Source organism: Diadema antillarum, unplaced genomic scaffold (assembly GCF_040938485.1).
Source record: "Diadema antillarum isolate AM-2024a unplaced genomic scaffold, OU_Dant_1.0 seq00000338_RagTag, whole genome shotgun sequence".
Lineage (NCBI taxonomy): Eukaryota > Metazoa > Echinodermata > Echinoidea > Diadematoida > Diadematidae > Diadema > Diadema antillarum.
Window position 1 is genome coordinate 1,203,337 of NW_027271351.1, and position 20,729 is coordinate 1,224,065.

Sequence of the window (20,729 nt, forward strand, 5' to 3'; positions counted from 1 at the left end):
TTCGAGCGCTCTGTGGAGAAAGCGTACCTCACGAGTTATTTTTAGAAAAGGTCACGCTTGTTTACAGCAAAAATGTCATTCACCTCTCGCTTGAACTACTTACAGCTGTCCCGAACAAAGAGAATGATATTTTTGCATTGTGACGTATGCACTTGATACGCGCATGCTTTACAACGAACTTTTGGTATGCTTTGGTACGCTTTTGGAGCACATCGGGAAGTGGTCCACTTTTGGCTCGGTACAGTACGGTACGGAACACTTTAGGAGCGTTCGAACGCTCCTCTGGCGCGGGTACGGTACGGTACAGTTCGCTTTAGGAGAGCGCTCGAACGCACCCAAACAAACCATCGTCGATGAAAACCTAACCTCCTTCCTTGGCAGAGGTAATAATGCAAAGTCAATGACTCTTTCCTAGCACAGCTGCCCACATTTACACTTCAAAATCAAGGAGATTCCAACCCGTAATTAGGAAAATCATTGTGCCTTACATGCATCTAAGTAGGCAAAAAAGACCCCAAAATCAGATAAAGTTATATAAACATTCTCTTGCCCGGACATGAAGAAAATAGTTTAAGGAATATGAAACACAAATACATAAGTGGATTGAGTGAATGTAGAAATGTTGGTAGAACACATCAGTGAAATTTGGAGGAAATCGGACAATCCGTTCAAAAGTTATGAACTTCCTTTAGTTGTGATACTGCCATCGCTGAATAAAGTGACCATAGCAATTCATGATATCACAATTAGATGATAAAAACTAAATATACAGGGAATTCAACATATCTTTATTTTCAGAGTATAAGGGAAGAGCACTTGACTTACCTCTTTCAGAAGGCATTTGGAATAACACTTCTCAACATATGTCAGTAACAAGTAGACAGAATGTGTACTTTTCATTAAAGAAAAAAAATGAATATATGTGGAATTCTCTTTAAATTTTCTTTAAATCATTGTCCACCTTTAACATCACAAACTGTTGTAGTCTTCTTATTCAGCAAAAAGCAATACTGAAACTTTGAAAATCTATCATCTTTGAACATATTGCCTGATTTTTCTCAGACTTCACCGATGTGTTCTACTAATATTTCTGCATTTCTCTGTGAAAATATATATTTGGGTTCAGGGAGACTTTGATAGTTCTTCGCTACCTTAGCAACCCTGGTGCTTCCCTCAATGATCACAAGAGTCCTCTTTTCTACACATGAGCATCTCATCTCGAAATCATACTCACTGGATAGTCTTCCGGTGAAACTCCCCTGTTATTCCAGCAGTAAATCTTCCTCAAAACCTCCAGCACCTTCTGATTCTCCCCTTTCTGTCAAGCAAACCAGTAAAATAAAGTAAACTTTGAAAATCAAGTGTGAATCTTAGCAAATACTGTACACACCATATATTTAGTGAGTCTAATTTTTCACGAATCGGAAATTTCCAACAAGTTTGCAAGTGAGTAATTGATTCGCAATTAATATGGTGTAGTACCAGTACATTATCATCACACACATTACTCATATACAATGTATTCAAAATAGTACAGTTGTGCATGTAAACTTGCACATCACAGTCACATCAGGATCAGAGCTAATATTTTTCACATGTTCTTAAATTTGTGAATAACGACCAACTGGCAAAATTCACAAATATACTGGGTGTTACAAAAAAAAACATTTCCCACTTTTGATCCTTAATATTTCAAAAACTATACATCAGATACTGCCATTGATATGAGTAATAGCTGAATAGTGTACAATTTAGTTAGGGGTGATTCAAATACGAGAACATGAATCTGTTTCATCAAATCCATTCGTTGATTAGTTTTAAAGTTAAATTCCAGATTTTGGTCAAATTTTAACCCGCTGTACAAAATTTAACTTTACATAGGAACAAATGATATGTATGTGAGTGTGTGCTTACAATGACCCTGAACAAAAGACATGAATACCACGAATACCACCTTTTCAGAGCTCTGCTGACTAGGTTTCTGGTCTCTTGCTCCAAGGCACATGAATGCTTTTATCAATAATTCATGATGGATTGCCCTGGGCACTGCTAGTCTTAATCCATGGCAAAGGGTAAAATGCATGCACATGAAAAAAGTAAGCACCTGTTTTCATGTGCTCACACACACTACATTTCAGGATTGATAAAGACTAGCCGTGATAGTGGAATTTCTCATGAATATGAAATAGGGCATCAAACCCTGGCCATTGTTCAGGACCACTGTCTGAGTGTTAACCACCCACTCCCATACACACCAATTGACCCCTGTGCAAAATTAAAGTTTTGTACAGAGGGCTGAAAATAGAGCAAAATCTGAAACCTAACTTAAAAATATATCTTGAATTCTATGAAAGTGATCGCTACTTTCATTTTTAAATTACCTCCGATGAAATTGCACACTATGCAGCTATTGCTCATATCAATGTCAGTGTTATGTGATACATAGTTTTTGAACTATTAAGGATCAAAAGTGGAAAATGTTTTGGTAACACCTCCTAGAAACCCCACATGGTGTATGTATGTTAGGGTTCCTTCAGAGTAATATCACAGATTCATAAAAGTTGATTGCTAGGTGTCTCCTGGAATGTGGTGCATAAATCATTCAAGGCTAAGTCACATTATCTCATTGTTTAATAACACTAGAATGATTTGGGACTTAACTAGTTGTATTCTTTATATCCAGTGAGGAAGAAGCCCCGTGAAGATTGGGTCAGCATACAGAGTAATGTCAGTTTAGGTTCACTGTTCTAATCTATGCAAAACTTGCCTAAATCACAAGAAGTAACTTTTAAGCAGCCTCTGTTGATTCCTGAACCTCTTTTACAACGAATTGAATCTAATACAATGGTATAGATTTTGCAACTTACAGTAATAAACTTCATCAACAAGCACATCTTTAGTTAGGAAAGCAATAAAGTGAAGGAAAGTAGAGTCCCTATATGAAGCTCACAGAAATAAAAGCCAATCAATTACCTCGAGTAGGTACATTGGACTCTTTGGTAAAAACAGGAAGGTCACCATTGAGGTCGCAGCAGGGATGCAACAGAGAGCCACAAAGATCCGCCAGCTCTCATAGCTGAAGCCGTGAGGGTTATGGTAGCCCAGGTGCTCCCTGGGTATGACGGCCCAGGCGAGGGCAGCAGTCAGGATGTTGCCCAGCATCCAGAAGGTGGAGAGAGCGCTCACCATGGCGCCCCGGTTCTTGTCCATCTGAAACTCGCTGAAGTAGGTGAAGATAACGGGCATGGAACCTCCGACACTGGGAAAGTAACAGACCAAGGTTAAGTGAACAATATAAACATCATGTTACATAACAGTATTGCAATCTAAAACTTGTGCTTGTAAGTTTGTTAACATGACCACAAGCTTGTTACAAGCTAGTGAATGCTTGCCGCAAGCTCCAATTTTTTGTATGGGTATAGCGATCATGTGGATGATTACATTACGATAATGATGAGGTAGAAATGGTGATGTTAATGGTGATGATGATGTTGATGCTAATGATAATGATGATGAAAATAATAATGATGACACTAATGTAGTTGATGGTGATAGTTATAATGACATTCAATATCTTTTATATACCGGTATGGTCTTTGTGGGCCAGATGTTGCCACCATAATGTGATGAAAGGTTGCTCTAGTTTACTAAATAACAAGGAAAAGTAGAAATTACGCGGTGCGTAATATATGTCCCCGCCGGAAGTAGCATTTAGTAGCAAAATGTACAATATAGGTAAAAAATCAAGGTCAAAGGTCAAAGAAGTCAAAGGTCAAAATTCTGTGTAGAAGTTTTGAAGCCCTCACCTAGTGCCATCACATAAAGCAGACGGAAGTGAAATTGGGTTAGAAATGGCGAAGGAGTAGCATTTTGTAGCAAAATGTACAATACAGGTCAAAAATCAAGGTCAAAGGTCAAAGAAGTCAAAGGTCAAAATTCTGCGTAGAAGTTTTGAAGCCCTCACCTAGTGCCATCACATAAAGCAAACGGAATCAAAATCGGGTTAGAAATGGCGAAGGAGTAGCATTTTGTAGCCAATGTACAATATAGGTCAAAAAATCAAGGTCAAAGGTCAAAGAAGAGAAAGGTTAAAATTCTGTGTAGAAGTTTTGAAGCCCTCACCTAGTGCCGTCACACAAAGCAAACGGAATCGAAATCGGGTTAGAAATGGCGAAGGAGTAGCATTTTGAAGCAAAATGTACAATATAGGTCAAAGGTCAAGGTCAAAGGTCACAACTGAAATTCTGTGTACAAGTTTCAAAGCTCCCATGTAGTGCTATCATATAAAGCAAACAGAATCAAAATTGGCTCATAAATGACAGAGAAGTAACAAATTAAACATTTTGATCACACACGGACGCACAGACGAACGGACGGACGGACGGACGACCTCACGGTGATATACTTGTGTGTCTACCCCTTTGTTCTCCCTTTTGTTAAAATAGACACACAAGCAAAAATTTTAGCCACACAAGCCTGACGGAATAAAGGCCATCTATTGTGCACTATTGTTCTCCTAGCCACACAAGCATACTCTCGTTAGCACAGACAGACGGACGGACACACGGACACACACACGTACGGAGCCTGTTTCATAGTCCCCTGCTCAAACTCGTTCGGCGGGGACAATAAACCATAATCAAAATAACTTTAATAAGAACTATATGCATATACAAAATAACAAAAGTAAGTTCTTGATGATGAAGACGATGATGTCAATGACAATGATGTTGATGATGATGATGATGATGAAGATGATGTTGAGGACAATGCAACTGATAATGGTAATGAAGAGAACAACAATAACAAAGATAAGACATGATGAGACACGAATGTATATTCATATCCACATTATTTTTGCAATCATTCTCATCATCATAACAGGAGTGGTAGTTACTGTCATTTCTATCATTATCATCCATTTAGTAATTTTTTATACAAGTTAACTTGATGACAATTTAGTGACGATCCTTGACTACCTTTAGCTTTCTTGCAATACTAACTTCTAATCGCTGAAGGACGTAACTTAGTATATTCCACAATATGTTTGCCATAGGATTCAGAAAAATTGAGGGTGTATCTTTGGAGATGAAACCAGGCAGAGAAATTAACACACATTCAAACATTGTTGCCAACATATACACACCAATTCAAGAGAAAATGTAAGTTATGGCATAAGGAATGATTGAGGAGCTAATGTTTAATCTACAGAGTGCTGTTCCTCACACACATATTGAGTATACTACACATTTCCATTGGCTAAGCTAAAAACCAACCACCCAAGAAAATATAAAGGGAATTCCACAAAAATTTTCTAGCATAATGAAAGAGCACTTGACAAACCGCTTTAAGAAAGCAAGAGCAATAATTGTTACCCTTAACATACGTCAGTATCAAGTTGATGGGATGTGCAATTTTCATGAAAAATGAATTTTTGTGGAATTCCCTTTATATTTCATTTATATTGTTGTCTACACATATGTCATAACCTCTAGTAGTCTCCTCATCCAGCGGTTCCAACACCAAAAAATTCATAACTTTTGCGATTGTCCAATTTTCCTCAAACTTTCACTGATGTGTTCTACTAATATTACCTGCTTTCACTCAATCCTCATTTCTCTCTGGATATTGGTTTCCTATAAAGCTGATTTTCTTAATGATCCTCACCCAAGTCCACTCATGAACCGCATGGCCAGGAAGAGCCAGAAATTTTGGCAGAGACTTGAGAGGAGGCCAAAGATGGCATTGCATCCCAGGGAAACCACCAGGGTCTGTCGCCTCCCCTGGACGTCGGCCAGCGAACCCCAGACAAACCCTCCCACCAGCATTCCTGCACAAAGGAGAAGATAAAATCAAGTCAAATGCCTGGGATACAAGTCCAAAATGTTCAATACAAGCATATATTATATCTACATATTTTTAACCATTTCATATATTTACCAGTTTATCTCTTTAACAAACAATGCAGATATAAGTTTTTCTCTGCATTAATTTGATTCACCATCTCCACACGTTCTGTCATAAATATAGTATTTTTGTATCTGATGGCAGATTCACATACAGTGGGTTGCTAGTTTCCTTTTTCCAGCCCCTTTAACCCTCTGCATACCACATCACTTTCCTGTCCATAGGTTTGTATGTGAGATTTGTGCACATTTGACTCCTTGGCACATAAAGGGTTAAAGCCAAAACATAGTTCTCGTACGCCTGTAAAAGTTGTCAAATTTTGCTCCCAAATGTGAACGTATGCCTAGGAAATGTGCGGAATAACGCTGTAATAACAAGATATTCGATGGGTAACGACGAAAATGCGAAATATTAAGCAAAAAAGTTCAGTCTCAGAACTTACCCGAACAGGGTCAGGCTAAACTCGGACTCGGGGATAACTCGGCCTCGCTTTGACGGCAGGCTGAGTTGTCTTGGTTGTCCCTCTGGATTGTACAGTGTTGTACTATGGGAGCGGCCTGTATAAACTACATTGTAGCGCTTCGCGTTCTGGCTGCTTACTCGCAGTAATGGTCCGAGTTGTTACAACGCGCGCATCAAAAACCTCTTAGGCGCGCATGCAAACTTAGTGTACGCCTATCAAGCACCTCTAAAAACAATCAAACACGCTTGATAAACAACAACAAAAACTTTAAAGACCGCGCGTCTCAGCAACTGAGGTGATGTGCGTATAGGCTTGAGGCCGCGCGCTGTCCATTTGTTTTGTACAGGATTAGCACGCACTTTCCTGTCTGTTCAGTTAGGCCTCGTTTGGTATCATACAGTATATGGCGATCACGAACTGCGTGTAAATTGTCTGAAATAGGGTCGAGTTTTCCCTGAGACCGAGTTAGTCTGGAGCCTTTTGGAATAAAAGTCGGTTTTCCAACTTTTATTATTTTTCTCAAAATACTCCAGAACGACTCATCATTCCGGCAAACCGCGTCAGCCAGGTAAGTTTCTCTGTAGACTCTTTCGATATACCGTATTGCAAATATGAAATGGTGCCAGACAGGTTCTCAAGCCCTTACCAGAACTTGGTTTTCACTTTAATCCTTAAATCCTCCTCCTCCTCCATCATTCCCCCTTCCCTAATTCTGCTACCCCCTTCTCTCCCACCAACCTCGCCTCCCCTTCTCTCCTTCTTCTCCTTCTCCTCCCCTTCCTCTCCCCATTCCCTCCCTCCTCTCATTTTTCTTCTTTTTAGTCTTTCTTTAACTCATCCCTCCCCAATCCTCCCTCTTTCTCCTCATCCATCCTTCCTCCCTTCACCCTTCCCCACCCTCCATCATCTTTCTGTTCTCTCCTCCTCCCCCCCCCCCACCCCCATCTTCCCATTCAGCATTGCAGCATTTTGAGGGCTGAAAAGGTGACTGTATTTTTGTTAAAAAACAGTATTTTTACCACTCCTGCAATAGACCATGTGTAGTAATACAATTTGGGGAAAACAGTATCTTCCATGAAACCTGCACTATTCTTGGCACAAAAAAAAACACCCCACAAACACACAAACAAAATACTGCCAAAAAAAGACAACAGTTAGCATCTGTGCTACCCCCTTCTCCCTCTTTTCCCTTTTTATCATGCCTCCATTCCCTCTCTCTCCCCTCCCCTCCCCCTTCCCCAACTCCATGTTCCTCTTCCCCTCCTCCCCCATCTCTCTTCCTCCTGTCCTTACCAACGAAGACCACTGATGTTAGGAGGCCTTTCTCAAAGGAGGTGATGCCCATGGTCTTGGAGGCCTGTGGGAGAAGGAAGGATACGCTGAGGATTTCTGCGCTGTCACTGATGTTGGCCCAGCCACACACGATGAGCAGTACTGCATGAAAACGTCCACAACCTAGAGAACAAAATAATGGGCAATTCATGAGATAGTGTCTGTGCAAAACTCATCTCACACACTCACACACACACACACACACACACACACACACAAACACACACACTTTTTTAATGATTTTTTTTTTTATTAGAATTTCGTTTGATGACTATCGTTTTCAAACTGAAACAAATACAAACGATGATTTTGTGTTGGGGGGGGGCCGTCATGGGCATTGCAAATTTGGTGTCAAAAGATGCGGGAGACTCGAAAGAAAAAAGTCATGAAACGTCGCAGCAATAGCTTTTCGCGTTAGCGATGCATCGCGCGGAACGTCGAGGGAGGGGGCCTCGGAGGACCCCCCCCCCCCGGCCTGGTTAGGGTTAAAACAGTTCAGAAAGAAATTCCACACAAACCACTGTGCAAACACCATGCTGCACAATCTTATTCATCAACCTCCACATCCAAATTTACCACTTGGGGCAAATTTCAAACATAAAGCTGTCAGAGGTAACAGATGAGTATGAAACTGTGGGTAGCCTGCAATTTGAGTCCGTGGCACAACAATAAATATACTTTGATAATATTATGTCCCACAAATCTCAGTCTTGTCATCAAATGTTTTAAGATCTCAAATGACACATGATTGTGTTTTTCCCTTGACATATTACTAGTAAGTCAAGCTTAAAGGGATGGTACAGTTTTGGTTGAGATGGGGCTTCAGGTTTCCATTTGTGTGTGTGTGTGTGTGTGTGTGTGTGTGAGAGATAATGAGAAACCTCTCATGTAATAGTGCAGAGCATACAATTCTAAGAGGAATTCAAAGTTTTTATTTGATGAAAATTGGTCTTGAAATGGCTGAGATATCCAGAAAAGAAGTGGTCCTCATAAAAGGTGGGACCCACCTTTTGTTAGGAGCACTATGTTTTAGTGTGTTTTTTGATATCTCAACCATTTCAAATCCAATTTTCCTCAAATAAACTTTGAATACCTCCTAGAATATTGTATGCTCTTTAATATTTCATAAGTGGTTTCTAATTATCTCACAAAAAGCTAATATTTGAATCCCCCATCTCAATCAAAACTATACCATCCCTTTAAGATTAAGAACTTAATACAACTAATCATATCTTGTATGGTAATGATATGAGGAAATTAGCCATTGCCAATCAGGAGTAACACTTAGAAAATGGTAGTAGATAAACGTATCTGTCCTTAATACTGTAAGATGCTACATACCAAGTGCATTCACAGCTTCACTGTAGGAGTGCTCTTTTGTGTTTGTACTTCCTGTGAAGGGAGATAAAGAAAAGAAACAAAGAAATCATGTCAAGCACTCAAAACAATGAACGAAAACAATTTACGGTAATAATGGTCATGCAGATAACCTTTGACTACTATTTAAGGAAATATTACCAGGTATGTTCAAGATGATTTTTGTTTTCATGCTCAACTAAGCATGAGGAATTTAGAAATTAACCTCAAGGTTTCATTTAAAACAAAAATGAAGACCAAAAAAGAAAGCAAAGAAACCCAACAAACCTGAAATATCATCTACATCTGATCCAGAATGAGCACTAGGGCAAAACAGTGAACATGTGCACCCTGGCAGCTTTAAAGGGATGGTGTAATTTTAGTTGAGATGAGGATTCATGTTTTGACCGTAATTAGAAACCACTTACATGAAATGTTAAAAGCAATTTTCATTAAAAAAATTTAATTTCTCTTTAATGGTATTGTATTTCATATCAGTGGTTCCTAATCATCTCACAACAACTAAGTAAAAGACAGATGCTCTGATAAAAGGGAAGTCCTATCTTTTATTAGGACCACTTAGTTTTACTTTGATTTTGGATATCTCAGTCACTTAAAAACCGATTTTCATCAAATTAACTTTGAATTCCTCTTAAAATTGTATGTTCTTTAATATTTCATATAAATGGTTTCTAATTATCTTGCGAAAAAGTCAAAATCTGAATCCCCACCACAAGGAAACTTCTACCATCCCTTTTATTCAGAGGAGCGTGCTATTTTGGTACCATTTATGCAGTCGCATAGAAGAAATTAAAGAACATCACAAAAGTTTACAGGGGAGGGTTGCATTTACAGGGGAGGGTTGCATTTACTTAGCACTGTATCAACACTTGCATGATACCTTCAATATATCTTACTGACCCTTGCAATTTGCATTTTATAACAGACTTTGTAGTCAATTGTAAGGCTAAAATTATATTTAAAATGCTATCAAGGGTATCCTTTGTCACAGACTCCCAATCAATTGCAATGTTTCAGGAATACAGGACCATATTTTGGATAATTTCTCAGCAGGCATCATTTGGCTAGAATGAAAGGCAGTTTCCACTGAGTGTGCTTGGATTTATGCAGCCTTTTTGACAAGGCCTTTATGTCTGTGCATATATAAATACAGGTCTCGATACTGGGCCACTAAAATCTTTAGACTTGAAATTTTGGTGGTCCGAAAAAGATATGTAGTGGCTCAAAATAAAAGCAAATTACCTGGTATCCATTTTGAATCTTATTTGCCCAATTAGGCCACCAAAAGATATTGGTGGCCCAACACCAATTTTTAGTGGCTCAAGGTCAGGCCACCACTAATGACATCAAGCGATACCACAAGGCTTAGCCCAGACCACTTAACACCAGTTTTTACTAAATGTTGAGCATTCACCACTGCCTCATATTTCCTTCCCACTTCAAGCTGAGTTTCCAGTATGCTGGTTTGCATGGCAAGTAAAATAAACCATATACAGTATAAATCAGAAGGTCTTGTTAAGAGACTACACACAGAGCAATACGCAGACACACAGAAAAACCAATCACCTGTAGTACATGTGCAGTTAGTGGACAAGTGATTTTTAGACATTCACCCGAGATAAAAAAAGGAGGATAGTTTTGACGCTTCAACTGAAGCGGAGTTTCCAGTATGCTGGTTTGCGTGGCATGGAATATAAACTACAGTAATTCAAAGGTCTTGTCAAAAGGCTGTATACACACACAGCAATACGCAGAGACACAGAAAAACCATCAACTGTTGTGCATGTGCAGATAGCGGACAAATGATTTTTAGACATTCGTCCGAGATTATGAAAAAAAGAGGATAGTTTTGACACTTCAAATGAAAGTTGGCAGAGCTATTTCCATTATGTGAGTGAGATCTCTGAGAATGATTACTGGCAAAGCAGCAATAGTAGCACCAGTAGTGATAACAAGATATTGTAGTAAAAGCAGTCGTCACAGCTGTTAGTAGCTATAATAATATGTAATATGATAGTGGTGTCAGGTGACTGAACTGACTTGCACTCATTTTGCACTGAGGAAAGTCATAATTACAGTGTAATTCAAGGCACAAAAAAAATTAAAGAGACAAAATGATATCAGAAAAGTCTCTCCATGAAGTGTCATCATCATACAAGTATTTCTATGAAAGTTTTAACCCGTTGAAGACTAGTCCCAAGTACAGTTTGTATACTCTGGCAGGTGTCTATGGGAAATGTGTGTTTTAGCAAAATCAGCCCATCCTCAATGGGTTAATAGACAAACTTAACATGGAGCATAATATGACACATTAGTTTGAGATACGTAATTGATAAAACATTATGAAACCATTTGCAACTGGTGTAAAACTTTTGATCTCAATACAAGATATTAACCTCCAAATTTTTCAGCTGTCAACCCTACAGCCTTGATCAGCGGAATGACCTGCGTGTATCATCTCCTTGATCATGTGAGGGTCAATACATGTGTACTATAGAATATCTGTAGCATTGACATCTGACAATTTTGGAGGTAAATATTTTGTATTGAGATCAAAAAGTCTAACACCAATTTCAGATGAATTTCCAACAGAGATGAGCTCCAACTCTACTATAATGAAAACATGAATACATTGAAGAACTGCTCATGTTTATTAACATTGCTGCTTAATGAAAACACTATGTAACTTCTATATTCCAATATTCCTTTCTTATTTGACTTTCTGCACTAATGAAACCACAATCAGTCAATTACTTTGATCTTAAAGTTTACTTAACACAGAGGGGTATTTCACTTTGAATTTTGCGGTTACTAGCATTTGAATTCACATGAAAGTGAAAACCATATCTGTATGAATGCAGGAATCAAACCCAGTAGCTCACATGACACATAATATGATCAAAAGGGATTTCAAACTAAAAAAAAAAAAAATCAGTTGTAATCCAGTTTCAGGGGTGGATCCAGAAATTCCATAAAGGGGAGGCGCACCCGCCCCCCATTTTTTCTTTTTCTTTTTCTTGTTTTAACAAGAAATAAAGAGGGGGTGCACGCCTGGTGCGCCTCCCTCTGAATCCGCCACTGAGTTTCCATCGTGTCTAGTCATACCAGCCATTAAGCCATAGAAATGAGTCCTCTCCTGGATCACTGAACTGCAAACAACATTACATATCGTCGCTGGGGCAACAAAACCTACAAAATGTCAAATATTCAGGAGAGCAAAAAAACATGGCATCCAAAGCATTATATCAAATGGGATAGCCTTTCCTTTGACATGCCATGGTGGCTTCATTTTTGGGGGGTAAGACAGCAAGAATTTGGACAGGACATCACTTACTGATTATTTGATAATTGATTAAGAAAACATCATTTTCACCAAAATTTGAGATACAAGGTCTTGTCATTCCAGTGACGATATGACACTTATGTCACAATCTCAATGGCCTGTCTATCAAATGAGATACAACTGTACTTTCCAGACTTTTAAAAGTAAGAGCCTGAGTACAAATATCCTAAACATGCATAGGGATGGAAGTGAATAGATTGTAACGCTAAGCTCTAATTAATTGTCAAACCCTTTGGATTACAAACACTTCTCCACCAGACCTTAACATTTGAAAATAACACGATTAGCATTTCAGATGACCTGTTTCTAAACATGCAACCAACAAATTCTTTTGTAAGTCTGAAACCCTTCAATATCAGTGACTATCTTTGTCACGTATCTGTCGTGCTCCCTTGATTTTCAAAAAAGAAAACACACACTCAGTTCCAAAGTTCACCCAAGGACCAAGCGTCCTGCCATCCAAAACAGACCACAGCTATCAATACCTCACCTAGCTTGTGTCTTTCCTGCTGGTTGAGAATGTGCTTGGTACATGACTGTAACTACTGTCAATCAACAGGTATTCATAGAAACTCTTCTTAACTGGCTGATTTGGGGAAATAAAATGTAAATCAACTGGACAATGATGTAATTCTGAGTCTGTATATGATGACACACACATCATATGTGACCCAAAACAGCATTCATGGTTAATTCAAGCATTTCTGGAAATATACTGAGGTGGAGATACAAGACCCTTTAACATACTGAAATTAATTAGTTTCCTGGCTTTCCATGCAAAAAACAAAACAAAAACAAAAACAAAAACCTGTTCAGTTCTTTTTTTTTTTCAGGTAGGTTTGAATGCGCCTGTATAGAGAGATTTCTAATGAAAGTTTTGTAAGCACAAATAATAGAGAAGAAAAATCTCTCTTCACGGCTTACTATAGATATAGGCGGATTGTTCCCACACAAAAAGACTATATTTTTGTGTGTTGGCCTCATTGTGCTGTTGGAGAGACAAAACCTTGTATCTAAAAAAAAAAAGTCAAATGCTCAGGAGAGGGAAAAACATGGCAGCCAAGGAAAGGCAAAGTTCCTATGACATGCCATGGTGGCTTCATTTTTGGGGTAAGACAGCACGGATTTGGATAAGACATTACTCAACAGATTATCTGACAATTAATGACAAAAAGTGGTATAATTTTCACCAAAATTTGAGATGCAAACTTTTGTCATCTAAGGGACGATACGCTGTTGCTCTCATGTGAATAATACACGCACGCAGAATGACCACAGATAATCATAAGACCTCACGTCTTTCAGCTACAAGGATTTTCAATCAACATCACAAAAAACAATCTCAAGATAAGCCGTCTGTGTCTATTAATGCAAAACAACCAACACTGAAAAGGCGGTGGGGGGGGGGGGGGGGGGGGGGAGGAGGCATTCTTTTGACTACCTTATTGTCAGACCTAAATTTATCAAAGCAATTTGATGAGCCCTTAATACGATAAGACTATGAAAAGACTAAAATCCACAATGGTGAGAAAGCAAAAAGTTTAGATTCCTTGCAGGACTCCATGGAAAGGGTGTGATCAACGTAATTTAGAGTGCAATGTGATTTGTATACTCTGAAATCTGGTTAAAACTGCAAAGGATTAAAGGATCCTGCTAACATCTGAAGATTAAAAAAAAAAACCAGCTTTGATAGTGCCTCAAAATAGTTCTAAAATGTGAGTTAGGGATAGAAAATAACCAACAAGAAAATGTTAATCAGTATTATCAATGTTCAGTGTTGTTAAATACACAAAATGCGAATAATACTTTTATTCTTCTTCTTCTTCTTCCTCTTCTTCTTCCATATGTGGTATATCCTTCAGGGTCTGAAGATTAATCACACTGCAGAGTGGTGCGCGCTCATCTATCAAACTGTGATGAGCACAGATGGGCTCTCGGTGCACATATTTACAGCGAGGTGCAGTTAAAAAATTAATTGTAGGAATAATTGCTATAGTTTGACAGTTCTATTAGAAATTGTTTCTAGAATACACCGTCACCATGACGGTTCATTGAGAAAATTAGTGATATCTCCCCATATTTGTGGCTCTATTGCAAAATTTTGTACAGTAGGGTGTTTTGTGATACAACTGAACTACTGTACGGTAAAACGAGGAATGTTCGCGAGCATTTTAATTTTGCAAGAGCCAAGATTCGCAAACTTAAAATGCACACAAAAGTTCTTGTCTACACTACATGCATTGAATGCCAGTAGAAATTTGGGAAAACGTCATGCTGAGAATATATCATATGTTTTACAGTAAATATGCATCACACATGATAATTCAAACATTTTTTTTTTGATTTAATCACTGCTCCCAATAAATGGTAGCTTTAATGTGTATCCATTCCATCAATTCGGGAACCCATTCACACACAAGAGTTAATAGCAATTAAGAGCCATACTTGCCCTTTGCAAAGCCAAGGGTGCAAAGATGACTGGGTCCATAATAGAGTATTCCACCCAAAGTGCACCTTTGTACCCCTTGGAGAAGGTCACCAGAAGCCTATTTATCAAGCCATTTACTATTAATCGGCATGAGTTGCAATTCATTGCAGTTACCACAGCAACAACCTGAATGCTCAATGCTGATTGGTTGTTTCCTGGCTGCTGCTCACAGTTACTGCAACTAATCCCAACTTTACAACGATGGCAACTTTCTTTCTGAAATGGGCCTCTGGGTGCATGAGGTGCATTTCTGTGATGACGCTTACCCCCTGCTCGGATAAAACTCGATAAAGAAACACCGTATAAAGAATCATCACATAACCGACAGACCGTTCAAAACGCTTATCTCGACCGTTCTGAAAAACGTTGTATAGATGTGCAGTTTTCCACTGCGCATGCTGTTATGGTCATGAGTGACAGCTATGGGGCCACCTTTCGTACACACTCTCATTAAGCCCTGCCCAGTAATATCGTTCTATGGTCGCCATACCATCAGACGCACAATGGACACGATGGAATGCTGATTTGTTATTGAGCTCTAGTTCGAAACGATGCTCTGACCGTCATTTCATCATACGTCGTTTTACAAAAAGTCTACATGCGAACGGTGACAAACAGATAATGAGCTATGACGTAGATACGTCATTTGCATACAACCTATCACAGTGCGTTGAGCGTTAAAGAATAATACATATTCATGATGCAATCATGCGCCGCAAATGCTACGTTGAGCTAATGTATTAATGAAATCTAAATAGTAATAAAGACACACGCACCTATTGTCACATCATGAATTTGCATACGCGCTAAGTCACGATCTAGCGTTGACCCGATGCGACCTCGTAAAGCCAATGACATTTAGCCAATCAGCGTAGCGTATTCAAGTGAGAAGCATGCAATTGCTTTAGTGTATGAAGATATTGGTGGGTTATTCACTCGGGGCTAAACTGACATGGTTTTGACCGTTTATGAATATTGACAAGGTACCGATGGCGAAGTTTCACGAAATTCCTCCAAACTCAGTATGAATACACGTGAGTATTTGCTGCAACTTACTAGGCAGGTGCATTGTACAAATACAACAGGTATGGCAGTAAAATAACCCTCCAAAAATGGCCTTCAGGCTCACAGTTCGCACACCGCGCCGTCAATGTAAAATTGCGTGTTGTCGTAGAGCTGATTGCGCTTGAGTGAGAAATGACACCTAATTTTCAACTCGAAAGGTACCGATGTAAAATTTTCACAAAACTCTACTGATGAGGTATATAGAGCACACGCTTGAAATCTAGGTTTTCATAATAACCAGGTGCATTTAAGCAAAAAGACATCTTCTGGGAGGTATGAGTTCGTAAAGTCAAGAGTCCGTGTAAATGTCCTATACCTGATTGTGCGCTCTGCGTGGTGCATTAAAAAACGCTCGTTTCCTATGGAGGATGTCACTGCACTTTTTGTAATGGTTATACGTTGTTTCGTTAGTCAGCGTTCAGACACATACATTCATCGTATAGCTATACCGTTCTAGTATAAATTGTTTGCGTCTGAACACCCTGCACCATTTCATACCGTGTGAAGACATGAGTGCTAAGACAACCAGAAAGGGTGAAGATAGATAAAGTTCCATGATAAAACCATATTCTTATAAATATCTCCGGATGAGTGCTCTTATCTTATCAGTGTGAATGAGGTGTAATGTTAAAAGAAGAAAACCCCAAACGAAACAAAACATAACAAAACAGATACATGCCAGGGCCACTTTTGATGGAAATAAGGAGCAAGCCATCTTGTTTATTTCCAGTCAGTAAACCTGTAGCTGCACAGAAATCATACGCATGTAGACAATATATTTGAAAACAAATAATGGAATCAATAGAATTCATATTTTAACAGACTGATTTGGCAGGTTCAGGCAACATGCATTTGTGAGTAAATACTCATATGATTGTTTATTCCTGTGAGTGTCATACTTGCCAACTCTACCGCATTTGGCGGTAGACTACCGCTTTTGAAAGATTTCATTAGCATTCAAGCTAGTACTGCTCGCATAGGCATCCTGCATTCTACTGCTTTCTCAAATGAAAATGTTGGCAAGCATGGAGTGTGAAAGTGCATGTGTATGTTTGGAGGTATGATGTAAACTGATGTAAACTGTGTGCATTAACTGTATGCCGATTATGTCAAAACAGTATCTAATAAACAAACGCCAACAGAACAACTAACCAGAAATGAATAATATTTATTAGTGGAAAAAGGTTTCCACTAATAAAACAGAATAATAAGCATGATCATCATCTGAACAATCATCTGAACATCATTTTTACTGACTTAAAAAAAAACCATGAAATCATATAAAAGAAATTTTGGGCTTATCTGATCAAAAAGACTGGGGTACATAGTCTACCAATGTTAGTTATTTCATGATGATCCACTGTCTCATTGCTACCATTAACTACACACAGCCCTGTTGCTGTCTCAAGTGTCACACTTCACATGGCGTCTGGATGGGCTAATATACTACCAATACCATCAACTGTAACATGAAGGGTACTCATGCAAAATCATCTGTGCTACTGACCTAATTTTATACCCTGCAAGGGTATGTTAACTGTATACAAAAGCATGAAACCCTGCCTGAATTACAGAGCTCTTGTAATGACTTAACAGTAAATTTCCTTACCCTGTCCCCCTCCCCCCTTCCCCCCCTCCCCCCCTCCCCCCCCCCCCCCCCCTCCCACAAACAAATAAACAAACATTATCAAATCAGTTTGAGTCTAAGAAAATATAATTCCTTTTATGGACTCTCAAATGCCAGAGAGATATATACATCTCATTACACTCGAGTTTGAGTGCTTCAACTGCCATAAAATCCAACTGGTCACGCTAATGTTTGTTAAGGTTGTGATAGTATTGTGCCCAACATACCAAACTGCATTACCTGTTGAGCGCATTTTATATTTGTGGTACGGATTTAGACACAGACATAGAATGACTCAGCAACATGCAGGATGGAACGGTAAACATGATACCCTTCTACCCACTGTCAATCTTACTCAAAATGCACAATTTTTGCAAGGCAAGATATGCTGGTATGTGGATAACCTTTGGACCAGTCAAATCAAAATTTCCTCCTTCCAGCTGTGCTAAATTCATCAATACTTGTACATTGCACTGTATGGCATAATTTATAACAATTATGTTTTCACAAGCCTGTTGCGGGAGCAAATAATGCCTGCAAGCACACGAAGAAAAATGGGAAAGATACAATGTAACTGACAATGTACAGATGGTATCTTCGTCCCTCTGAACAATTTGTATAAGGATGAAGGGCCTTAATTGCCAATGGGGATGATCACTGCAGCTAGGGGACTTTATAGGTGAAGTCCAAATGATTTTCATAATTTCACATCATGTGGGACATAAATTGACAGCTCCATGCATAGATTTGTGGAATTCATTGTGGTTCTAGTTTATGAGAATTCAATACCGGTACTCTGAAAACCCCTTGCAAATTACACTGAACAAGGATGATGACAAACAAGAAGACATACATATTTCAGAAATGTATTGCCATCACAATACAGCTTGTTTAACATGTTCACTCTTGAAGAATTATTACATGCTTTGTTCTTTTGTTCAGCTTCCTTGAGCCCCCACTCATGCATGCCTATATGGTGAAGCTACCATATCACCATCCTTGTTCATTATGACTTGGTCATAAATTTTGAAAACATTCTAATTCCTCATCCCAATCACTATAAATTCTGAATCTCTGTACCCAGTATGGCCAATTTACAGAACTTTATTCAAATGTGAAAGTCTGAAAATCATCCAGAGGTCTCGACCTTTAAGTACAAGGGACCTAATTTGCATCTTATCTGTTGAGTCTCATCAGTTCCTTCATGCTCCACCGAGCATGACGGCTTTTACATTTTGTCGAGTCATCCCCACAAGACTATCAAATAAAATCCAACCTCAGTTATTTTTGTATGCAGCCATGTCATCAATCTGCACGTGATATGTACAAGTACCGGTACAAGATTTCTGACATTCCATACATTTTGACATGGCTTATAGTAACCTGGTACAGCAACTGTCAAAATAAGTGCATGAGAGGTCGGAAAATTTGCAGATGACTTCAGTCTCTACACATCTCAATAGGCTACTTTACAAACATGTATCCTGCTATTGTATGCATACCTTTACAATGAAGATTGTTCCGACAACAAGAAAATTTGCCTGAGACCAGTCTGACATATCAACAACCACTGCATATGCCATATATTTCGTGAAGGTTTTATTTTCTCGAATTTTCAAGAGTCTGGTACTATTAATGTGCAAACATATCCACTCTGATCCCAACGTGAATGCAACGTGCAGGTGTACACATTTTTCCATTCATCACTGTATTCCATGATTGCGAACTTATATATAACCACTCGTGAAACTGATGGGAAAGTCCTGATTTGCAAAGAATTTACAGACTTGCTAAATATATGGCATATACAGTGATGCGGGTCTGGGGTAATTACCCCCAGGGCAGTTACCCCAGACCCTTCCCCTAACCCCAATCCTAACCCTAACCCAAATTGTTACTTTGACCCTATCACTAACAAGTATTTTTTTTTTTTTTTTTGGGGGGGGGGGGCAGGGGGAGTAATTGCCCTGATACACAGTGATGCACATGCACTGGCCGGATTTAATGAACTGAAGTAAATTGAATTTGTACAGGTTCTAAAGATCTTCAGAGGAAAACAACACAGAAATTTGCATACATTGCTAAACCAGCTTATTCGTGACCGATTTACCCAAATGTATGTAAAATCGAGGATATTTTCCTACAATTTCATTAAAATACATTCCAGCCTAGAGGTGTCACTACGTTGGTTCATTCAGGCTTCGAGGTCTGGAGTCTATAATCCCAACAAGGAAAAGTTTCTGTGTCTCACCTCTGACCGGCACGTCTGATTTCTCATCTTCTGAGTTGTCGTTCTCGTCGTAGAGCGGCGTGTACGACACAGCCGTAGAGTTCCGGTGCGTCATCTTGTGTGCTGATCCTCAGGTAGGTGGAAAAGAAGGTGTAAAGCGTGGGCGACTATCTGAAAGACTGAAGTAAGCAAAACTGAATGGTGGCATTGAAAAAAGAGCATGTATTCTGCACCCATGTTCAACCTAATTGCAAAAGTGAAGGAATTCATTCACATTTATCAAATAATCACTCAACTATATAGGATCATGGTTTTCTAACCTATGTAATTTCTCTTGCTTCTTGTATGGATGCTGTAATCATTGGTTGATGACAAGCCAATATCAGCTAAAAAGTTACAGAACTTATTGATCGACCATTTTCTGCACCACCATTACAACGAGAGGAATAAGAAATTCCTAAAAAATGCATTAATGACACAAAGAATCTCTTGCTATTAAATGTATATTGTAGCTACACAGATATTGGAGTGGCCACTCACCTGTACCATAAATTTTCAGTGCTACTGCTCCCACAAATTCATGCCCAAATAGCTGTTAGCGAACATTTCCCATAAGGTTGTAGAACAATAATGGCATTATTTCAACCCCACTGTATATACCGTCACGAGATATTCCGACCTCCACATTATAGGCCTACAGGAAGTGTAGGAGGAATCAATACAGTCAGGCTTATTCAATAGCTTTCTCTCTTATGTCAGACCTTTGGAACCTTAAAACCACTCACCTGACCACAGGGTACCATTGCTCAATTGTTTGCATAACACAAACATAGACCACACAAACTTCTAAGGCAGATTAAAGTCCCTTTCTGGACATCACTTAAAGGGTCTCTATAC

At 38.9% G+C, this 20,729-nt stretch overlaps 1 protein-coding gene across 1 annotated transcript in view; it reads right to left on the minus strand.

Moving 5' to 3' along the window:
• Positions 1–19,947, minus strand: part of LOC139730838 (synaptic vesicle glycoprotein 2C-like) — a 31,718-nt gene extending 11,771 nt beyond the window's left edge. Inside the window, exons 1-6 of the mRNA XM_071641710.1 lie at positions 19,854–19,947; positions 9,044–9,094; positions 7,664–7,825; positions 5,668–5,830; positions 2,974–3,259; positions 1,235–1,318 (exon numbers count right to left, since the gene is read on the minus strand). Coding sequence (XP_071497811.1) covers positions 1,235–1,318; positions 2,974–3,259; positions 5,668–5,830; positions 7,664–7,825; positions 9,044–9,094; positions 19,854–19,947 — 840 coding nt within the window. The remainder of the gene's footprint in view (positions 1–1,234; positions 1,319–2,973; positions 3,260–5,667; positions 5,831–7,663; positions 7,826–9,043; positions 9,095–19,853) is intronic.
• Positions 19,948–20,729: the final 782 nt, after the last annotated feature.